The 23,283-nt window shown below is 38.8% G+C and overlaps 3 protein-coding genes across 6 annotated transcripts; 1 reads left to right on the forward strand and 2 right to left on the reverse strand.

Moving 5' to 3' along the window:
• Window positions 1-336: 336 nt before the first annotated feature.
• Window positions 337-1,116, reverse strand: LOC139126575 (uncharacterized). Its single transcript, XM_070692642.1, has one exon. It carries the CDS (start codon window positions 1,114-1,116, stop codon window positions 337-339), a length of 780 nt encoding a protein of 259 aa, XP_070548743.1.
• Window positions 1,117-10,220: 9,104 nt separating this feature from the next.
• On the forward strand, window positions 10,221-14,490 carry LOC139126580 (uncharacterized). Of its 4 annotated transcripts, XM_070692647.1 has the most exons (9): window positions 10,221-10,342; window positions 10,775-10,948; window positions 11,077-11,196; window positions 11,643-11,766; window positions 12,006-12,143; window positions 12,452-12,664; window positions 12,881-13,057; window positions 13,159-13,261; window positions 13,619-14,490. In XM_070692647.1, the coding sequence occupies exons 2-7, from the start codon at window positions 10,788-10,790 to the stop codon at window positions 12,983-12,985; spliced, it is 861 nt and encodes a 286-aa protein (XP_070548748.1). In that variant the 5' UTR covers window positions 10,221-10,342; window positions 10,775-10,787; the 3' UTR covers window positions 12,986-13,057; window positions 13,159-13,261; window positions 13,619-14,490. The 4 variants fall into 4 exon arrangements, with proteins under 4 accessions (XP_070548748.1, XP_070548749.1, XP_070548751.1 ...); XM_070692648.1 differs by lacking the exon at window positions 12,006-12,143; XM_070692650.1 differs by lacking the exon at window positions 12,881-13,057 and having other exon boundaries at window positions 12,452-12,466; window positions 13,203-13,261; window positions 13,619-13,735.
• Window positions 14,178-22,397, reverse strand: LOC139126579 (uncharacterized). The gene is made up of 14 exons (XM_070692645.1): window positions 22,245-22,397; window positions 21,561-21,699; window positions 21,273-21,453; window positions 20,103-20,967; window positions 19,833-19,976; window positions 19,645-19,731; window positions 19,000-19,114; window positions 18,199-18,795; window positions 17,669-17,821; window positions 17,291-17,452; window positions 16,854-17,120; window positions 16,185-16,464; window positions 15,505-15,723; window positions 14,178-14,998 (listed from the first exon to the last, which is right to left on the reverse strand). The coding sequence occupies exons 4-14, from the start codon at window positions 20,373-20,375 to the stop codon at window positions 14,719-14,721; spliced, it is 2,577 nt and encodes an 858-aa protein (XP_070548746.1). The 5' UTR covers window positions 20,376-20,967; window positions 21,273-21,453; window positions 21,561-21,699; window positions 22,245-22,397; the 3' UTR covers window positions 14,178-14,718.
• Between the last annotated feature and the right edge of the window lie 886 nt (window positions 22,398-23,283).

Here is a 23,283-nt window from a genome sequence, read left to right on the forward strand (position 1 = left end):
AGTAGAGGTGGGGAGGGAACTGGAATTTGGATGTGACAAGGGCCCAGACAACAAATAACCCAATTTAGAAGACACAGCAGTGGGTCCCTGTCCACGGATAACGTGATCGCCAACAAATGAATAATAGAAATCTGCTCCTACCAAAATTGAAACTTCGAAATCATACGCATCAGATACAGGGTGTGCTAATTCCAACTCTCGCAAATATGATAATCTGACAATACTAGCACTAGACTTCAAATGGATTTCTAAGTGGTGTAGTTATCTGAGGTACAATTAAAGCACGTATGTTAACATTACAACCATTAGGTATAATTACCGTAATTTCTGCAATCTTCATGATCGTAAACCAGTGGATTTCGCTCCAAGTGTGGAGACGTTTATGAGTTCAGAGTCACAGTTATTAAAGTCTATACCGATTGCTCTGGCGGTACGTTCAGTGATGAAACTTCTCTGCGAGCCGTCGTCAAAGAGCAGCGTTGCCGATTCAGACATCGTTGATCCTCTAGCCTTGATGTCTGCGATGGCGGTCTTCAGTAGCACCGATGAATTTCGGCTGACATCGGACGATACCAAGGTACGAACGTCATCCCTCGTTGCGGCTGGGTGTTTTGGTGTCTCTCCGGTGCATATTGCTGTGTGGTGTTTGCGCTTGCAGACCTGACACTTGAATTTCGATTTGCAGTCTGAAACACGATGAGTACCACTAAGGCAGTTGAAGCACAGTTTGTCTCGTTTGACGATTTCTAGTCGTCTTGTCTTGTCGGTGACAACCGTGCAATCTGTAGGTTTATGCCCTGTCTTCTTACAAAACGCACAGTGTTGTGGTTTCGGTGCTTTCTGACGAGTCGTTGTCAGAAAGGCGGCGGTAGCAGGTGGTTGATCGGTAAGATCGAGTTCAAAGTCAATAGTAGTCTCACCTGCTCTGTCGGCTTCTATTTCTCGTTGAATTGATTCTCTTAGACTCGTTAATGTCCAAGCTTCATCTCCCTTGTCTCTGGAGATCTGTTTTCGAACGTTCGCAGGCAATTTCTCTAGGATTATCGGAATCAGCAGATCTCCGAAAGTGTCATCTGATTTGCCGAGTGCGTTCAGTCCGCGAATGTAGCCTTCCATATTGTCGTTGTCAGGTTGGCTTCTCGAGTTGCCATAAGGCCTTCATGTACGCGTTGATTATAGTCTGAGGTTTACCATACCTTTCAGTTAGTACGTCGACTGCTTGCAAGTAGTGGTCGTTGGTCAGTGGTAGCCCTTGAATGGCTCGTTCTGCTTTGCAACGGAGATGTGCCCGCAAATATTGGAATTTTTGGACACCAGTTAGACTTGTATCGTTGTGGATGGCAGCATCAAATCCATCCTTGAAACTTTGCCAGGTGAGAATGTCACCACTGAAAGGAGTCAGCGTCAGCTTCGGCAAGTTGACTTTCCTTGTTGTTTGTTGACTGCAATCTGGGGGTTGACTTACGTGACTGTTCTCTGGTGTGGGACTGCTGGTGTCGGCTGGGGTTGAAGGATTTGCTAGGCGTTGTAGAAATCCCTCGAATCTCACCAAGTCCTTGTTGACTCTAATCATGTAATCGTCTGCTTCTACGAATTCTCTGTTGTAATCGTCGTCGTTTTCGATATTGTTGAGGATTCGTTCATTCAAGGCTCTGATATCTTGTATTTTCGTCGTCATACTCGCAATGGTAGCTTTCAGCACATCGATTTTGCTGGGTTGTAGTGGAGTATTGGATTTGACGATTTCTTCAGCCTTGTTGATGAGTCTGGTCATCTGCGAGCGGTGGCCCCCTCTGCAACGTTTGTCTTTCTCTACGTTGGACATCTTCGTATCCTGGTCTCGGCACCAACAAATGTGGGTTACACACTTGGGGGTAGGTTCGGTTAGAGAGAGACAGAATAGGCCGGAGACAGCTTTGTATTGTGTCTTAGTATGACCAAGTTCAAATCTTGACCTTTATTACTATCACAGGTCCATATATACAGTGTAGTATGAATAATCATTAGAATCAATGAATGACACGACTAACTAATGACACGCCCAATGCATAATCTACATAATTAGTAAAGGAAAGGGTGGGCGGAGCTACACCATACACGTGATTCCCAACATATGGTCCTACTTGGCAGCTCCATATCGTCAATTTTCTTGGAGAAGAGATAATAAGCTTTCAAATGGCGTATGATGTGCCGTATGTAAAATGGGTACATTAAGTCTTAAAAATAGGTGAGTCTGCCACTCGCCTATTGGAGGGCTGCACAATGTGTTGTTTCAGGTTAATATCCTCCAGTTCAGCGCCATTTCTCATTGTCGTCAGAACTATACTGGTACGCCAGCCTGAAGTCTTGGAAGATACAAAACTCTGCTTAAAACCATTCCGTATTCGCTTGGGGTGTACCTGTCTTTCCCATTCGAATTCTTGTCAATCACCTATCTCCTGTTTCCCTGGATTTGTTGAGCGTTTTATTCAACTTACACTCGATTTTGATTTTATGACAGAATTAGTGCAAACATATGCAAACGTGCGTTTTTAAAAAAATATGCATTAACTTACAATGCACCTGTGGGACAGTTTTACAGACTCTCAAACTTTTACAATATTTGTTTGGCTACTACTTGTTGGAGCTCATTTTAAGATCTCGGAGTAAGAAACGGTTTCTCTTTCTTTTTTTTTTTTAAATCGGAGATTTTATCCCCCTAGACATAATACAGGGATGGATTTCAAATATCGGTAACTATTGGGAAAGGGAGCCGTCATTTTTTAAAGGCATAGGGACGAATGCGAGGGGGTCACTCAAAAAAGTTAAGCTACAAGGGGGTTGCTCATAACGCTAAGAGAAATAAGGAGGTTACCCAATTTTCTGTGCGAAATAAATTTAAACGCCTATCAGATTTCACCATTGCACACATCAATTTCTCATGTTTTGATGCGAGAGGGGGAACACCCACTCGCGCTCTCAAGCGGGGTGTTCTTACAGCTTTACTTGGAAAAAAGAACAAATCGAAAATACCTCTCAGAATTAACCAGACTGCACTGTTGCACATATCGATCTCTCTTTTAAATCACAGGATCGAGGACAAAACATAACTTTTGTGAATTCTCCCTTTATAATCACAGAAAGATATATTTTAATGTACTTCAGTTCAAAAACCACTTTGACATTTCACCATACCGTAGTCGTGTTTTTCATGAGAAGCTGGCAGCTCGAGAAATTGCACGGCCGGCGAGGATACAAATAATGAAGGGATTTTAAAAATACTGACTCTGGCTGATGGTCTTCTAATATCGTTTACAGAAATGTAAGATTTTGCAAATGACACAAGAACTCTGGTCGCAGATTTCCCATTTCTGCATATTCCTGGTATTCAATCCTTGGCAAACTGAGGACTGACATTTTTTGCAAAATGTAATATCACTGTTGGCTGTTGAAAAACACAAACACTGATCATGCAAAACGGGTAATAAAAATATTAGTGTTCAATGTCAGTTTCAAAATCTTTTTACCTGGAGCAAAATAAATGGATCACCTCTCAGATTGCACTATATTAATTTCAGAAAATTTTTGATGCTAGACGGGGACTCCCTCTCTTAAAAACCAAACTAAAAGCACATATCGGATTGCACAAGACTGCACCACTGTACATATCCGTATCTCAAAGTTTCCCATGCAAGATAGTGGACGACAGTCTTTCCGCCATCGTTTCTCCTCACTTGTAAGGGTGATGTAGGATGTAACGTGCAAGGGTGATGTAGGATGTCACTTGCAAGGGTGGTGTAGGATGTCAGTTGTAAGGGTGATGTAGGATGTCAGTTGTAAGGGTGATGTAGGATGTCAGTTGTAAGGGTGATGTAGGATGTCAGTTGCAAGGGTGATATAGGATGTCACTTGCAAGGGTGATGTAGAATGTCACTTGTAAGGGTGATGTAGGATGTCACGTGCAAGGGTGATGTAGGATGTCAATTGCAAGGGTGATGTAGAATGTCAATTGCAAGGGTGATGTAGAATGTCAGTTGCAAAGGTGATGTAGGATGTCAGTGGCAAGGGTGATGTAGGATGCTGAAAACGGTTCAGTCTTTAATGTCACATGTGAAATCAACAAGCACAAACAATGGTCCACTTCTTACAAAACTACTTGAATCTGGCCATTTTAAATTCCTGTTTGAAGAGTATACTTAGAGGTTATTACCTAATATCGCCTGTTCCTGTGTCGTATCAGCATGAGTGTCATTTGTGCTGCGTCAGACACGAGACGAAGTCGAGTGTCTGACGCAGCACAAATGACACGAATGCTGATACGACACAAGGAACAGGCGATATTGGGTAATAACCGATTTATCATATACCCATGCCCATAATTTAGGGAATTTTTACTAATAGAACGAAAAACCTTAAATTTTGAGGCTTTACTTTATTACGCCTTGCGCATAAATATCAGAATGTTTATGTGAACAGGCTTCATTCATAAAGTATTCGACGAAGATGTCAACAATCACGCGCGACATCGCTGCAAGTCGTCCATATCTCAATGAAACCAAGAAGAAAGACACCGGGATACAAAAATCGTCATACAGCAGGGATATTTAAAGGTGCAATATGCTATTACATCTGTACCCGATCAAAAACTGCTCAGCTTTTAAATCTATCCTGATTTCGATCGTCGTACGGCACGGAGCTCGCGCGGAGAGGACGCCATTTTGTTAGTTTACCCTTCGAGTTGCCATGTCAACAGTTGTCGCGCGCGCGCGACATCGCTGTCACGCCACGCGCTCACTACCTGTTCGGTGGAGACCGTGCACAGTGCCGGCGCCGTGCGAACGGCAGAATGTTTGCTAGAACTTGACCAAAATAATACCATGGGAAAAATTTCAAGACTCAACGTGATATTCCGTATTTTGCAACCAGAAATACTAGTGTTCCTCGAAGCCCTTCAAGTTTTTACGTCGGCGACATCGCTTCGCAGGCGGGGAGCGGCAGCCATTTTGTTGTTTACGTTGTTTACCAACAAACTGCTAATGTAGTTCGGGGGAAAGCTCTAAAATGATGACGTTCATCGTGCGTATCTCGACGTTTACCGTGAAATATCACGGCTGATATTTTACGGCGAACGTGACTAGGATGTAGCAATATGGGCATGGGTATATGATAAAATGGAATCATCTACTGTAAGTCGATACCCTTGCATAGAGACAGCCATAATTTTTGGTGTATTTATATAATAACTTGAATAACAAAACAAGATATTCTTTATAAGTTTGTTGATAAAAGTATCACACAAAAAAATTTGTGTCAGTATCGAGGAGGTTGAAATTCAATACCGTAACGAATACTAATAAATATTTTTTTTCTACTAAAGTGCGAACTCTAAATGCACTTTGACATTTTGATTATAGTTTGGAAACTAAGTATTGTTTTAGTTTGATACTATTTATCGTAACTTGAAGAGGCAATGTTTTGCTATTTAAATATTGTTATAGTCCAATGATTTGTATACCAAGTGTTACACTATATCAACTATGTTTTATCTTTTCTTTATGAACGTCTTTGTGGTTCTAGTACTTGATTTCTGTATTAGATTTTCTTGTGGAATTGCCTGCTACCGGGCAAACAGCAAGGCTCGTATGTCTTTCCAAACCTTTGGGTATTCTCCAAAATGTAAGGTGCAGAGTACACGATTCCAGTACTTTATTTCGTATCTTGGTTTTATATCAGCCCATGTTCAGGCCAGCAGCTATGACGCTTATGTGTTCCTACCTCTGCTAAATCCCCGGTCATTTCTGGTTAAATATATGAAGTATAACATTTTTGTAACATACATACGGTCGCCAGTCGCTGATGATTTTTAAACTAGGTCTGAAGATAATTGTTGTATTTAGCGAGTTTGATAAAAAAAAACGGCGCTCAAGGCATCTCTTAGAAAATTGCGAAAAATGGACGGACGCACGGTCTTACGGACGGACGCACGGACGGACACGACCGAATGTATAAGTCCCCCTGGACTTTGTTCATAGCGATTAATAAAGCAAGCTTAATTGTTCAACCGTGCGTTTCTACGTAGGCCTAAGGGACGGACCATTAGATCTTGGGAAGGGGTGATCAAAAACAGAAAAAAAAAATCAGAGCAGAAAGTTAGGAAAAAATTCTTCAAACTAGTTTGCAAAATTAAAAAAAAATAAGAATACAAATGCGTAAAAAATCTGCAAGAGTCTTTAAAATCTTGAATATTTTTACATTTTACCGACAGGAAGCAACTTTGCGTTTTTTCAGTACATCCTCCAGGTACATTTTTAATTTTATTGTATACATTTAGAGATACTGTATCCTTTATACTGGAAGTTGTGATCATCTTATCTTTTTGGGACTTTTGTATTCTGATCATTTGAAAATTATGAAATTATAGAGCCTGTTTTCTACTCGTTTCATGCGTACAAACCAAGCAGGTACGTAAAACATTGAAACTATGGTATCGTTGTCAAGAAAGAAAGTTTATTTGCCTTTTAAGATCAAGATGAACAGATGCAGGCAACATCAGGTCATTTATTTCACAGCATTTTATTCCAATGATGAATGCAAGAATTGGTGCAGAAGATAACGGTCGCTATGTTTTCGTTTTCAAAAATGTTATCTTCATGAAATCAGTGAACTTGAATAAAATTTATGGAACACTGTCTCAGATTTCTTTTCCTTTGAGTTTTTATATCCAAAAAAGTCTGAAAAAATACTCCCAAGTTCCACCCCGGTGGTGGCAGTCCCCGGGTTGGTGGGTACCCATGCGCGTTACCAAATTCACGGAAAAGGGGTGTTTTTCTTCAGTCATCTCGGAGATTCTAGGTACGCGAAATCGAGAATAAGGGGTACTTTTTCAGAGTAACCTACGAGATAGTAGTCCTTTCATAATTTCCCTAGGACACCAAATCTGGTCTAGTCTCACTCACAAAGAAAATGAATGTGACTAAAATCAGGAGAGTACAAACATTTATGATGTATGTACATGTATAAAAAGTCAACCTCCAGGGACAACCTTGGAAGTCAACATACTAACCTCCTAGATTTCGAAAATAAGGGTATGTTTTTTACAGCTAATTTCTTCCAGATTTGCCGCAAATAGGGGGTGTTTTTCTCAGAAATATTCTAGGAAAGTGGGTACTTTTCAAACTTGGTAACAAGCATGGGTACCCACCAACCCGGGGACTGCCACTGCCAGGGTTCCACCAAATAACACCATTTTAATCTCTGGTTTTCAAAAGCTCAAACGGCAGGAGGGGGGACACCCCTCTCCTGACCTCCCCCACCGACCGCTTAGGCGGTCGCTTGTGGTGCTTTGCACCACTTCTTTGCTCTCTTGTAATAAAATCCTGGGGAGAAGACTGATTTCTCTATAGCAAATACTTATGAAATCTGCATGACTTATCGTTTGTGTGTAGCAAATGCTGAATGACAATTACATGAAAAAATTTTCCACCAAGAGAAGAGCACGATTTAACAAATCTTAAGGGACTTACGTAGCAAATTTGAAAGAAATTGGACAAGCCTTTCAGAGAATACAGATTTTTTGACCATAAATGGCATAAATTGCTAAAAAGACATATATGCAAATTTCACTATACTTTGCAAACTAGCTACTCAGCTTGTCAAAAGATGATCTGCAACATTTAGCGAATTTATCAGCAATATAATCACTAGGCCATATGTATGTTGGGGTTCCAGCACGCAATCTTATTTGCGCTAGTGATATGGATGCACATTGTAGCTCAGATAGTGTCGAACTAAAAAAAAATAAAAATCTGAAAATTTACTGAGAAAAAAAATTAGCACAGCTTTTCTCATTTCGATTTTTTTTTAGAAATTTACAATTGTAAAAAAATCACAATTTCATTTGACCACCCCCCACCAAAGATATAATGGTCCGTCCCTAACTGCTCATCCCTGCAATTTTTCAAACCGAAATCATTTGTATTCAGAATAAAAAACGAGCTTTTAGCATTTGACGACCCCGGCCCTATCACCCAACGCTTAAATGTGCGTTTTAAAATAAATTGAATATATTTCACTTAGCCTGACCAGGATGTTCTTGATTTCCGGTTGCCCTCGGCCGATCTGATAACGAGACGTAAATATAGTGGGCATATAGAGGGCGTACGTCGGAATACGGAAGTACATTAACGTGACCTTTCAAAATTTTCGTCCATGTGACACGACAGTGGAGCGTACTACCTTTGCCCGGGGGGGGGGGGGGTACTTCCATTACTTGCCAATATTTCGATACGTGCCGCCCAATGGGTGGGTATTTCAGCAACTTGGTCTAAAATGGGGGTATCAATTCACAGTAAACCAGGGTCTAAAATGGGGTCGATTTTTGAGTGCAACACAAGAAGAAATCGAACTGTCAGTTCCCGTCTTCCTAGCACAGGGTTTTGAGCTGCACTGAATTAAGCATCGATATCTTTTTCTGGCAGGGGGACCATTAAAGAGACCCCTTTGCTTTTGCCAAAGTAAATACAGACTTTGTTTTAAAACACTGTCACTAATTGGTCAGAATTCCATATATGGAAGAATTTTGCCCAATAGAAAATATCGAGACAAAATGGCTCTACTACTACTATCATAACAGGTCGACCATTGGAAAACTAGCAGTGCCTTATTGAAGTACGGCGAGGCTGCTTGTAGTTTGGAATTTTAAAAACCACCAGTTTAGACTGTAACTGCAGATAAGTGATAATTTCAAAAGCTGGACAAAACTTTTGTGAGGGTGAAAGATAGTTTCTTTCACTCAATTTTTTTAGTATTTCCAAAAATGTTTTTGGGAAATCATGGCTTGGCCAGCAACAACATAGCCGTACATGCAGTGGTAAGCTCTGCCGATAGCTCGGTCACGCAAATGCTTGCTTTTACCCAATTACGTTTTTGCAAATTTTGACACTATGACTTTTGACATGGGTAAAAGGTCATAAGGTCTAAAATGGGGTCCTAAAGTAACGAGATTTTAAGTCTAAAATGGCCCCGGGTTTTTTTACGTGCGGCCGCACACCCCTACCACTCCCTAGACCAGGTACCCCTCCCCGGGGTTCCAAAACCAACCAATAATCGCATATAGAAGGAACAGAAATATAGGCGACACACTTATAAGCGCCAGACTTCACAATAACTACAATAGCTCAAACTCAGGTTCACACGAACCTACACAAACACAACAAGATCAAACAGTAGACATTCTAGCTTCCCTACTTGAACAACAAACGTATAGTGGAACAACATATTACCAAATAAAAACAATCAACCATTCAACACGTCTCACCAATCAAAAATGAATTTTAAGCGACTGATGAAGAAAACTGCATGTTTTCGAAGCGTAGCGCCAAAGGATCGTAGTGTCACAGTAGTCTCTCCGCTCCAGTGCGGATTAACACAAGACACGTAGATTACGGGTACGTCTCGCCCTGGCTAAGCAACACTTTACATAAAACAGCCAAACATGATATACACTTATATTATACACAATATCATACACAAAACGCAAACAACCCAAATATGAACGATGTGTGGAGTTGCTTTCCCTTTACTACCAGTTGCTTTCCCTATACTACCTACAACTCATCGTAAAATGGCATTGTTTTTCTAGCTCTGCCACTACGACGGTTGTTGTCGGACACGGACTTGAACTGAGCTCGCAACCGTTTGATTTTGTTGTGGCATTGTTCCGCTGTCCTCTCGAGTCCCTTCTCCCTGACTTCATACACTTGCCGATCCCTCGACGTGCCGTCCATCATACGGATAGACGTTTTCGTCTCTCCAGATTGAAATTAGTAGCCTGATCTCTTCCTGTGACCAATGATTGCCGCGATCGCGAGAGCTTCTTACTTGAACACCATCCATTGTAGTAATGGCCGCAAGCCCGAAGACAATAAATCGTTCGGCGTCCAGTTCGGTGTTCTTGTCACACGTGTAAATAAGCCATTTGTTTAGTACGGAGCACTGAACCTGGACCAGCCCTCCGACACCGAATTAATTTAGTTCTTTGTTAGTTGGGGTGTTGTCTGTTCACACGTTCAGCTGTCACAGGTTTAAATTTATTCCGGTGTCAACTCCGGACTTAAGTCACACGTGCAACCCCCCTTATAGACCTACAGATGTAATCCCCCGATAAGATCAACAACTGAAGGTAGCTCATCATGTAATGTCACGCGCAAAGCACCATGGGAGTTCCAACATGAGTAACCGTTCATTTGACTTCCGGCTAGCCTTGAGTAGACACGTTCGATGCGTCTGGACGATCACCTTCTTTGAAGCATTTACGTAGGACATTTTCGATTTTTTGGGACACCGGACATTTAGTTGTGTACAGGTTAGTACGAAGTTCGTTCTCTGTGATTCTTTTGGCTCGCTTGGTGTTTTTAACCGTCTATTCGAAAGCAATCGTAATTATCGATGTACTGGCCGCGGGGCTATGCATACGCCGACGGCGCGTAAGTGCATGATGGCCGCCGAGCGTGAAAAGCCTTACCGTAGGCCAACATACCGTTGCAGCTTTTCGATTCGTCCTACTTACAGCTCAGTTTTCTTCTCAAATATGAACCATTATTTAAAAAAAACATACCAAACCGCAAATAAACGAAAGCCGAAATAATTTTTATTTTACGTACGCAAAATCACGACTGCAGCGACTGTGACTACAAAGAGAACATTGCAATTTCTCTCATTTCTTTCAATGATTCAGAGCCATGTACTCTCTGTCGATATTTTGATAGTGTACTGCATGATATGTGCTTTATTATAGAAATTCCATTACGATGGGTATAAAAAACCTTTTCAGTCAAACGCATGGAGCTACACGACCAGTTTGGTTGCGAGACTTTGCTGGTGAAACGCTCGCAGTGGATGCTTCTGTCATTTTGCACAAAGGCTGCTGTGGATGTGCCAGGGAAATCGCCATGAATATACCAACGGACAGGTATGTTTACTGTGTTTTTTTTTTTTTTGTCATTACTTTATTGAATATGAACTGTGTATCACAGTTGCCGTATAGCAAGGTGAGTGTATTTGTTATTGGCTATAATTTATATTTTTTTTTTGCTTCAGATATTTGAAGTATTTTATGAAGGTTGTCTTCAACTTGGAAAAATTTGGTGTGAAACCACTGATTGTCTTTGATGGTCAACTGTTTCCAGCCAAATGTGCCGAAAATAAAAAACGTGAACAGTAAGTAATTTCAAAGTTGGTGGAGTATAATGCATCATAGCAAATATGAAACTTTTTCTTTATTACTCTTTAAAGGGCAATCTATTAATCCAGATTCACAGAATGACAGAATGTAGGACTGACAGTGTTTACATTGGTTTATTCTAGCATAATTGAGAATTGATGTTCTATGACAGTCATTTGTTTATAAAAGAAACATGACATTGTAATTTTGTTCTCTGTAAACTTACCTGTGAATAGTTGAAGACTGGGATCATGCCCAACATTAATTAACATAGCCACTTGTTGGAATAACACATTGGTCACATTTTTCAATCTTTCAACAAGGCAAGCCTAAGACTTACTCTTATCTGACAAAAGCTGGCCAGTGACTTCTTATTAATTTTGACTGAATATAAGAGGAGATACTTTGTGAACATAAACCCTTTTATGTTTTTTATCTCTAGCCAGCGGTCATCATCAGTGAAGAAGGCTATTGCCTTGTGGAATGAAAAAAAGTATATTGATGCGCAACGTCTTTTTTCTACTAGTGTCAGTATTTCAGAAGAGATGGTGCAAACAGTGATAAAGGTAAAAAGTCAATTCTATGTTCAGTTCTTTTATGTAATGTGCCTAAGGACACTGTTGTGACATCTTGCTAGTCCAGTGTGTGACATGGTCTGATCAGCAGAATGCCATGACCTTAAATCAGCCCTAGTTTTCTTGCCATGTTCAAGGAAAACTTCTTTACTGTCAAAGTAGGTTTCTATTGGTGTGGCATCTTCTTATTGTTTACTTTTGTGAATTACTGTGTCATTGTCTTGTTTCAGTCACTTCGTGCGCACAATGTTAATTACATTGTTGCCCCATATGAAGCAGATGCTCAAATGGCATACCTGTCAAAATGTGGAGTAGTGCAAGGTGTTATCACTGAAGATTCAGATGTCCTTGTGTATGGTGCATCAAAGGTAGAGTTGCAAGCATTTCTTTTTGGCATAATATTTTAAATTTTTCCCTGTAAAGGGCTTGATTTTTCGATAGCAAATCTACAGCAATAGTTTACTTGTTTTATTATAGTGAACTCATCAGCTGGCCTATATATCGATAAATAAAATTTCTTGACGTTTAATTTTTAATCTGATTATAATGTTGTCAACAATGAGTGTTAGCTATACATGTGCATGTTTTGTTAACAAACAAATTAGAATGTCGAAGACTCTGTTTTACCACATGGCATGTCCTAATAGTGACTCCTTTTTCCAATGTCATTTTGTAGGTGTTCACAAAGATTGATATTGATCATGGTACAGCACAGTTAGTAGAAGCCAATAGGTTAGATGAATGCTTTGATATTGAGAACTGGTCAATGGCAAAGTTTAGACACCTATGTGTCTTGGCAGGATGTGACTATTTGCCTTCAATACCTGGGATTGGAATTATTAGAGCTCGTGAATTTGTCACAAAGATTAAAGATGCTGATATTTTCAAGGTAAAGTAACAAATAAATTGTGTATTATGAACTTTGAATGAAATTCTATCACTGTTGTTAATTTGTTCTGAAGTGCTGCATGAAGTAAATATGTACTGGCTGTCAAAATGTTGGCTGCTATTGTGTTTGGAACCACAAAGTATTAGGCCAACTGCATTTAACACTTGATATGTATTTGATGAAATGGACTGTAAGGACTTTATTTATTTATTTCAGGCTGTAAGTAGGATGGGACTTTATTTAGGACGATCAATTGAAATCCCAAAGGAGTATGTATCAAACTTCAAGAAGGTTTTAAGTATCACCTTGTGTTTGATATAGAATCAAGGAGACAGTGCCAATTAATGATTATGAAGATGGATCATCTCATGTCAACATGCCATTTGCAGGAAAGTATCCTTTATTAGAAGCACTGTAATGCATGAATTACCAGTTAATCATACTTCCCCGACAGAATGTACCTAGTTATGTTATTCTTCCTTAACAAGTAACAGTATGTTAGACAGTGATGTGGCTTTTGACCTGGCCATAGGCAATCGATCAACATCTACCTTGGAAGTGATTAATAACTACACACCACCAGCCCTCTATAACAAGGTATGATTTTTAAAAGGAGTGCAAATATATGCCCAGAATAATGCAACATTCAAAACATTGACTTTTCATTGGAAAATACTAAATTTTGAAGTTGGCATCATTAATGTCAGCCTTCAACACTGGCAAACCATGTACTAAATGAATGGCAGCTACATGCCCAATCATGTTTAGGTGTGCGTGGACAGTTAAAACTACATGTACATTTTCAATTATAAAAGCTTTATCAGTGCCAACAAAATTTATCCAGGACAGTATACCCCTTGCTGTAATTTCCATAAATTGCCATAGGAACTTCTGCGATTTTTGTTGCCTTTGCTGTATTTTGGGTTCTTTGTAACGATAATTTCGTCATTTCAGGTTGCAGCCCCAGAATTAGTGGCAACAATACAAGAAATTGGTGAAAGTTTAAAGTGGACCATTCCGTCATGCCCTGTCATTACACTGAACTTAACGCGGGTCAAGTTCTCAACAGCAAACAATGAGTTGTACCAAGGTTTGGGGAATGGCATGATTCAGACATCAGATCACAGACTACTATTATCAAGTGATATGCAGATCACGTGCAACAAACATTGTAAGATTCAGGTGGATAATAATGAGTATGTTTTACTTTGGAAATGGGACTTCACAGGAGACATTTATGACCTTGATTCTTTTGGAAGTCTCACAGTAAGTGATGAATCAAGCTATGATCCCTCAGAATCATTGTTCAGTGATTATTCACATGAAAATATCTCAGAGGATGAACAAGAGGAAATAATTCACACACTGCCCTTCAAAGTTATGGGATCAGGGTACTCTCAACAGGTGCAGCAGACACTAGAACAGGGTCATGTAAGGTTGAGTTCTGGGGAAACTGTGAATGTAAAGTTGAGACCAGATCCAGACAATGAATTTGACAAAGAGGCAATAGCAGTCGATTTTGATGTAGGCTTCGGTTTTGTGGAAGTTGGTTTTATTCAAAAAGAACTGACGAAGTATATTCACCCTCTTCTGCATTCAAACAAAATAAGAGATGTAAAAGTGAACCACATTAAGTTCCGAACTACATTTATGGTGGTTGGGTTTTATGCCAAAATTAGTATCACAAGGGTGGGAAGTGTTTGGGAACCTGAAGTTGTCCGGAAAAGTTTGACTGTGAGGTAGTTGCCTACTGTATGAATAAGTGAGTTTTCTTAATTCTGTTTTGCTTGATAGTGTAATAAAATACATAAAATAAAATACACAAATACTGCATTCTGGAGTATTACATTAGAAAATTCTATTCTAAAGGTATGTACATGTATGGTAGCAGGTACAAACATTATTTTCCAGTACTGTAATTTACTTTAAGAGGAATAACTGCACATCAGCATTCAACATAGTTGCTGCATGATTTTTTTACTTATATCTGTAATACTGTTCAGTGAACAGACATATCTCTGGGATAGCTTTAAAAATGAAAATGTTCAAAATTGTCACAGCAATGTTGGAGGTGGTGGGAGGGGTTCTGGCAAATTATGGAATCTAGCTCTCACAGTCAATGAGCCACGCTGAGGTAAGGAGGCCCGATTCGCTTGGAAAACTCCAGGATCAGATCGCCGTTGAATCTTGATCTTATCAAGGCGCTCCACGCCACCTTTCGACGGTTGGTTGAAATTCTGTACAGGCCCAATAGTGTAGCGGTCCTCAGAACCAGTCCAGTAATAAAATGGTAGATCTGGATTAACTCGCTTGGCGAATTCATTGCATATTTTCCTAAATGAAGAAAAGACACATGATGAAAATGTAACACAAAACTATGCATTACAATAAAAGGCATTCCAATGGTAAATAAGCAGTGGAAGTAAATGGTCTTAACCAATTAAAAGTTTTCTATGGCACAGTTTGATTAGTTACAGGGAAATGGAGTGAAAGGGTTTTAAGTGATTGTACCTTTCCATCCCCTCTATTCTCTGCACAGCGTTTTTGCATGTGTTTTGATGGGCTTATTGGGGTCCTTCTAATAGCAACATAAGAAGTCCAAAACCAGTTACAAGTCAAAGAGGTCATCAGCCTTAGTGCCCCAAACTTCAAGTATGATGGTATGTAAAGTCCTACATTATATTTTTAAATTCAGAATTAACCCAATTTATCTTGGCCTCTTCAAGACTGATTTTACAATTCATGATTTAAAAGGTACCTTTATACCTCCAGTAAGATGAATGCAGGTTCAAATGAACATAGGGTTTAATGTCATTGCCATAGAAAGATGAATACCTTACCTGTAGTTATCTCTGAAGGCTTTGTGATCAAATACTCTGCCCAGGAGGGAGTGCAAGATGGAGAAGAACCCTTCCACATCATCCGTTGTACCAGCCCTGGGATGTTCTGGAGGTAACCCACGTGTTTCACACTCCAACCTTCGTCTTTCAGCACTTTCGATGTTTGCCACAAGCCCTACCACAACTTCTCTTGTCATGCCTCTGATACCCTTAATTGGCCTGTAAATATTCACATACACTGGTAAGTGTTCGTTCAGTAACACAGTGAACTAACCACCTATAACAATTATGTCTTGAAATAAAGTAAAAATAAAAATTCATTAATTTGACATTGACTACAATGTGCAATGTTACACTGACATCAATATTTGATTCAATACCCAGTCTGTGGAAAAAGTACCTTTTTGCAAATAAACAGTGTGAATTGTGTCTGTTATAAAAACCCCCTTTGAATATAAAAACACCTATCTCAAAGGCGAGTACTTTGTTTTAAGTGACCTTTGTTAACAGTGAGGGCAAATGGAGTCTCAAATAATACATGCAAAGTGTCATTGTACATTTCAATTTCATGAACATCTAGTGCAAACAGAAATTATGAAAATACTGCAAAATGTACCCCAATCATTTTAAGTGAAAAAACCTGTTCCAGCAAAGCGTTTTCAATGAGTTTGCATAATTACCTATTCGGATCCATTGTAGAATAATCTTTCAGGTACACATGCCATGGCATCCAATCATCTAGGATATAGTTCAACATATCAGTGTTGTATTTTGATCTTGTTTCTTCTGTCAGTCCTCGGCCATCTGTAGCTTTATGCCAGTTTGACACAAGCCTAACATAGTTGGCCTCTTCGGTGTACCCATTTGCTTGAAAGAAGTCGGCGACAAAAGGTGATAATAATCGTTCCACGTCACAGATACTCTGTTTTCGCTTTCCTGTCAATGCTGTATAAGTTAAGCCTACAAAAATGAAGAAAATCTGGTTGAGGTGAAGTAAACATTTGATCCAAATGGTGCTGATCATAGTGTTTTTTATATAAGTTTGATCTATAAGTTGTTATGCAATAATCATTTACATTTTGTTAAAATATGGTGTGTCGTGAAAAAGACTGAAAGACGCCTAATCATTCATTGCAAAATAAATGAACAAAACCCCTGAGTGCATGCTGTAATCCCTGTTTACACAAAATGCTCATGCTTGGTAAAAGGGTATTCCTCAAGTCAACTTGACTGAACTAAAACAAATATGACAAAATGTCTCAGAGAGCTCCTTAAGTATTGATACCATTACTGATGCAATAATAATGGTGTCTATCATATTTAAAAAGAGAATGTAAAAGGCATGTGACCTGTGTTTGGATCTTGCAGAGCTTTCACAAAGTTAGCAAGGTTGATATCAGGTACTGATCCAGACCTCGTGCACTGACCAATTCTCTTCAACAAGTGCCCATGATCTTCACGATCTTGGTGGTACTCATGGATATCCTCATCATATCCGGTTACATACAGATGACTGGTAAAATCCACACCGTGTTGTGTCCACTCTTTCACTTTCCAACGGTATATATAAATAGTCATAAGTGACTTGAGGCAATCATTCCGAGATTCAACTTTACCTGATGGCAATTACAAGAAATATTTCAATCTTTGAATGACATAAATTGTTTTCACATACAGCTTTTGAGAACAATTTTATCATGAATGTATTATCCACTTTAAATAATAACATCTACCAGGATAGAAAAAAAATCGCAGATTTTAGACCAAAAACAGATATTCATCATACCTGGGATCCATGGGTAGGGGTCATAGGCAAACGGAAACAGTTTTCTCTTCAATATGTGGATACTATTTTCAAAACTGACATTGTTTGAGTCCATGAACTCAGCAAGCCATACTACATCTGACAGAGGTATGGAAGGATGTTGTAGAATTGGTGTTGGAGTATCTGTTAACAAGTAGTGAAATAACATATGAGAAATGTTTCATTCCATTATTCTTTCCAAATTACAAAATAAAATTATTCTATCATTTTTAATGCACCATGGCATTTAATTTACTCATGGATTTTGTGAGATGTCAGTCTTTTTTTGCTGAATCTAACCTCTTTCTGTCCCAGAGACAGAGAACAAATTAATACCCGACAATCCTCTGTAATACTTACTGGTGTCATTTTGAAGTGTTAAGTACTGCATAATAGTAGAAACTGGAATTGATCTTGCTTCCAATTTTGCCCCTTTCATTAGTTCGATGACCGACACTGGCCTATCAGATCCTTTTGTGCGCAGTGAGTTAAACTCCCCATCTGTTACAAAACCTGAAATATATCAGGGATTTGATAATTCTATTAACACTTTCAAGTACGGTATGTTTCAAGCAAAGTATGATTCCATTACAGTGGAAAATGAAAATCTTCTCTGATCTGTATCAGCATTTTATGTTCATATTCATTCTTACATATATAGTCAAGACTACTTCACTCAACAGTAATAATAAAGAATTGTGTGCAACATACAAATGGTTTATTGAATTGACATGCCGTGGTGTGACTTTCTGGCCTGGAAACTCTGTGAAGTTCACGTAATGGAGTTGGCAGGATTAACAGAAAAAGTCATCTTACTGAAGTGAACAGACATTTCTTGTTTTCATTACACAACAGTTCACTCAAATGCATAATGACGCAGTTTTACATACCTACCACTACCATTCCAAGTGTTTTCATGGTATCTCTAATCTGGTCCTTAAGTTCTCGGATGAAATTATCAGTAATGGTGCGGATCGGCAGTGCTCTAACAGGAACAGCATAAGGCTTCATGTTTCGCTGCTCATCTGAAACCATGAAGATAAGCAAATGCGATGCAGCATCTCGTTTTTTCATAAATAACCCTTTGGTGTAACTTCTCAACTTCTTTTTGATTGTTGACAGTTCCTGTGGAACATTCAGGTGAGAAGGCAACCCCTTTAGAGTTTGAATAACTTGCTGCACTGCACTGCATATCTCACGACATGATTGGATGAGTTTGTCATAGCCTTCAATATCCCAGGCTAATGCAAACAAACTGTCTTCTGAAGCATTGTGCTGCTGCTGCTTCTTCCTGTACACCATCTTTGCTGACTGCAAACCTGTTGATAGAAATTGTTGATCCACACCAAGCTTTGCTTTCAGACACTCCAAATCTTGCAACGTGTTGCTTCTTCTGTTCCCAACACCGATGCCCTTGGAAAACAGCAATCTACTGTCATAGTCTGCCCTTAAATGTTGTAGATCTCCATTTCCAAGGTCTACATCACCTAAGCAGATAGACAGACAAAACAAAGATAGCAATATTCAGTGCAGACAATTTTCTGTTGTGCAGTTTTATTTTTCTTGGCAAATGAAAAAAATGTATAAACAGAAGACTCTCGAACAAACATGATGACAGGGCTTTTTGGGTTTTGAAATACAGGAGGGTTTTTCAAAGCATACTGGTTTGCTGCACATATAAATGAACTCACCTGTCCATTCACTTTTGACAGATTCCCGTAAACCTGCTCTCATGTCTGTAGCATCCGCCTTGATCCACCATCTCCCATCAGGTATTTTATGTCGCAAATGTCTCAAAACTTCAATCTACAATTAAAATGAAATTTGCAAATAATAAATTGCACTGATGTACATTTAAATGTAACAATCATTGGTAAATAAAAATTACAGGACTGAGGTTTTATAGCTCAAAACATCAACATGTGATTTGCAGAGAGAACATTCTAGAACAACAAGCTATATGTACTACCAGTACGTAATTTAATTCGGTAGGTTCAATATCCAAATCTTGGGCTGATTTCTTGTAAGACGGGAACACACTCACATAGTAACACAAGCAGTTAGGTTTGGGGTAATAATCACTTTTGCCAGATGTGTGCTTGGAGTAAGGTAAAGGCAATCACTACTCCAATGAGACTATGTTTTTAGCATGGTGTGTTGGTACATGTATACAGAAGCATGCCATTCTTAAGTCTACATTTGTTTTTCAATTTACATAATATTTGTCTTCTTGGTTCCATGGAGAACAACCCACCAAGCAGTTCAGCAATTATGTGAATAGTTTAGATATTTTACTAATAGACCTAGTGAACACGTCACAATATATATGCACTGACCTGGATGCTTGAATCTTTACTGAAACCACTTTTTTCAATTCGACGAGTAATACTTCTCTTTGAAATTCCTGCTATATTTACTTTTGCCTGTAAGAGGTAATGTGAAAGGGAGACAAAAATATTACAATGTATGGCATGCATGTTATTTCATACTTAACATTGAATTTCATATTTCAGTAGCAACTTACCTTTAGAGGATCTCTCACAATGCGTTGACCTCTTGATGTCTGAGGGACAATTCCATGAGTTGCAGCCATATCACATACATTCACATTCTCTAACTCTCTTTCTTCAGCTGCTGAAAGTATGCCAAAGAGTGTGTTTAAAGGTGGCTGAAAGTGAGAAAAATAATGGAGAAAGTTTAGTTTAAGTAGGAATTAAACACCTATGTAGTGTCAACTTACAGTGTACCATAGATACTTATATTTCAAAGCTGAATCATGCAAATTTACACTTACTGCATGTGCATTGTCTTGCTGTATTGCACTTGTCTCCTGTACTGTACACTCATGTTCTGTTCTTAAGTTTTCTTCCATAGATTCCCATTCAGGGTTAATTTCCTTGGACTCCTGAATTTCACATTCTCTCAGCACAGTTGCCAGAATATCATTTTCTTCATCCTCTGCATGGTTTTGGGTGTCTGACTGGGTAGAACTATCTTTGACAACATTATAATTCCACATTGGACCACAATGCAGTGATAACCACTTGTTACCGAAATATGTGTACATGGTTCCATATATTGTTGATAGGCTTCAGGACAGCTGCATTCCTCAGCTTTATCAACTGAGAAAAACTTTAAATTGTATGCCAGCATAGGCCATGGCATTCTGTCTAGTGGCAATCTGTGGCAGTCTTCATTGTCTCTAAGCTGTAAACATTTTGCTAAATGCAAAAATGTGTTTTCTTGTTCATGTATAGACAGCTCTGAAATCCCATTCATTATGAGTGGGATAAAGTTAATGGGCACAAAGCGCTCTGGAATTTCTGGAAAATCAGCCATCAAGCTCACCCGGAAAAGCTGAGACAGCAGGCTGATTCTCTGACGTTGTGTTAATATGTGCAAGTTCTCCAGTACAGTTCCATAAAACTCACCCGGTGTTGATGGCAATGAGGCAGTTTTAGCTGATGGACTGAAATTGGCCATTGGTGAACTTAGTTTAAGTGGGTGATGACTGGCTGATGGCGTGGAAGAAACTGAAGCACTGCTATCGGATACATTGAAGCTGTCATTATAGTTAATATTATAATGATCTTCAGCTTCTGTGACAGTTGTAAATCTCTGTTTTAGATTTTTTGTGCATCGAGTTCTGCATGCCTGCCCTGTTAAATAAAAAAGATTGAATGTATATCAATACAATCCCCTTGCTTACATTTCAAAATCACATGACACTGAATTATATTAGCATATGATGTCATGATTATCACTTTAATACGGTTAAAATGGGGACTATTATAAATATTACAATACACATGTAGTACTATACATATTACAGTATAAAAATGATTTTAAACATCATAAGTAGTTATGCTTGTCTGTAATGTTCAAGTTTGATTAAGTTGATAATGTAATTGTCCTACATGACAGTGAATAACATGAAAATAAGTTGTACGAAAATGAAACTTACACTCCCTTTTTTTCATATTTGTTGTACAGGCTACTGCATCTGCACATTTCATCCAGAAATGCTGATCTTTTGTAGCAGGCCAGTTGTTTCTGTCCTCATCTACAGCATGGTATAAAGCAATGAATTGTACCAATGCTGCCTCTTCTACAGAAGTCCATTCTGTAGATTTACCATTGCTTTTCTGCATTGGAAGATAAAGTAGAAAAAAGATGTTTCAACCAGACAAACTCAATGAATTCAAACAAACAGAACCTTTTCATTTTAAGTACAGATTCACTCAGTACTCACAGTTTTGGTTCCGTTGCCAAATAAAACCTTTCGGGAACTATCACCAAGTTTGCCCTCACTATCTTCATCATAGCGGCTGCTACGCCTCTTCTTCAGTTGTCTGGGGGTCGGCGTATTACTCGCTCTCTGTCTCAACATCCTACATGTACACATGATTAAAAGAAACACATGTATGTTTGTAAATATGCGGTAGTTACGCAGGTCAAACGGCGTGCGTCAGTAAAACCTTAACTACGACTAAATGTGCATGAAAACTGCCACTGGAATGGTTCCGAAACGAGCGGAATGTCGTTTGTCTTTCTCAGAAACGTGTTGACTGTAAAATGGTTACTCTAAAATTCAGTATAACAGACGATCGGTAAGTTGCAATCACCAGGGCCTTCACATAGGGATAGTGATGTGTTAGGCACCTATGAAATACAGTATAGTGTCTAAATACATTGAAATCGATAAATTAAAAACGGGCGCTGTTGGGCTCCCATGTAATTTCACGCACACAACATACCAGTTTTCTTAAATATACACATAACAAAGCTGTACACTCACTGTTTAGTCTGCCTGCTAACTTCAAACGACGTCGCCCGAGTACGACCGTTGGCAACAGTACGCCATGATGCACGCTGACATACGGAGTTGAAAAAGCAAACAAAATTCACGATTCGTAGAAAAATTGATGGTACTTACCTCATAGAACGATGTTAACACATGCGAACTTGCAAAATTTGGACGGGTTCTTCGTTCAGACGGATTTTCCTTTCTCTAATCTAAGAAAACGTAAGTCGATCGCGCACAGAAAGCACACATGTGACACGGTGAGATCGGCCATGTTTTTGTCATGAACCGAGGGTTGAACGGAAGTGACGTCGTGACCCACACCACCTTATGTAGTGTTTACAGACTAACATTAATGTGTGATCATGTGATCAGAGACTGCAATGAAGTGTCAAGGACTGTCCTTCCACCTTGGTTTGTGTAAGGACAGGGACAGCGGACGTGTCAGCTATCGACAAGAACAAAACCACTTCTTTTTAAACCTTTAATTCCATAATTCCAATACTGTTTTGATATAATAACAATAAATCACACCAAGCTTCGGCATACCACTCGGTTTTGACCAGTTAACTTTATATATGCACTCGCAATTGCTCGTGCATTTGTGTCGTGAACTGGTAAAAATCTCGTGGTATACCATAGCTGAGTATGCTTTATTACTTAATTGACATCTAATAAAAACCATAAATATAAAAAAGCTACCAATATCAACCTTATTTTCCACTTCACGTAAACAATCAATATAATGTAACTTAGGCTATGTGCAGTCTGAGACGATTTTCAAACATCGGTTTAATCTGCAAATGTAAGCTCATCTGCTTTTCTCTGTAAGAAATGCACTTGTTTTTATTAATATATATATATATATATATATATATATATATATATATATATATATATATATATATATATATATATATATATATATATATATATATAATAATCCTATGGTATTTTTCCCTGTTTGACGTCATCGGATACGAGTGTTTTTCGCGGAACCGTACAACTTCGAGCCGAAGGCGAGAAGTTGTGCGGCTCCTTGTAAAACATATGTATATGATGTATATGATGTATATGATGTATATGATGTATATGTATATGAGTATATGATGACGTCAAACAGACAAAAATTCCATGGGATTATATATTTATCACATAAACAGTATTCTTA

The sequence above is a fragment of the Ptychodera flava genome, unplaced genomic scaffold (assembly GCF_041260155.1).
Source record: "Ptychodera flava strain L36383 unplaced genomic scaffold, AS_Pfla_20210202 Scaffold_102__1_contigs__length_287319_pilon, whole genome shotgun sequence".
Taxonomy (NCBI): Eukaryota; Metazoa; Hemichordata; class Enteropneusta; family Ptychoderidae; genus Ptychodera; species Ptychodera flava.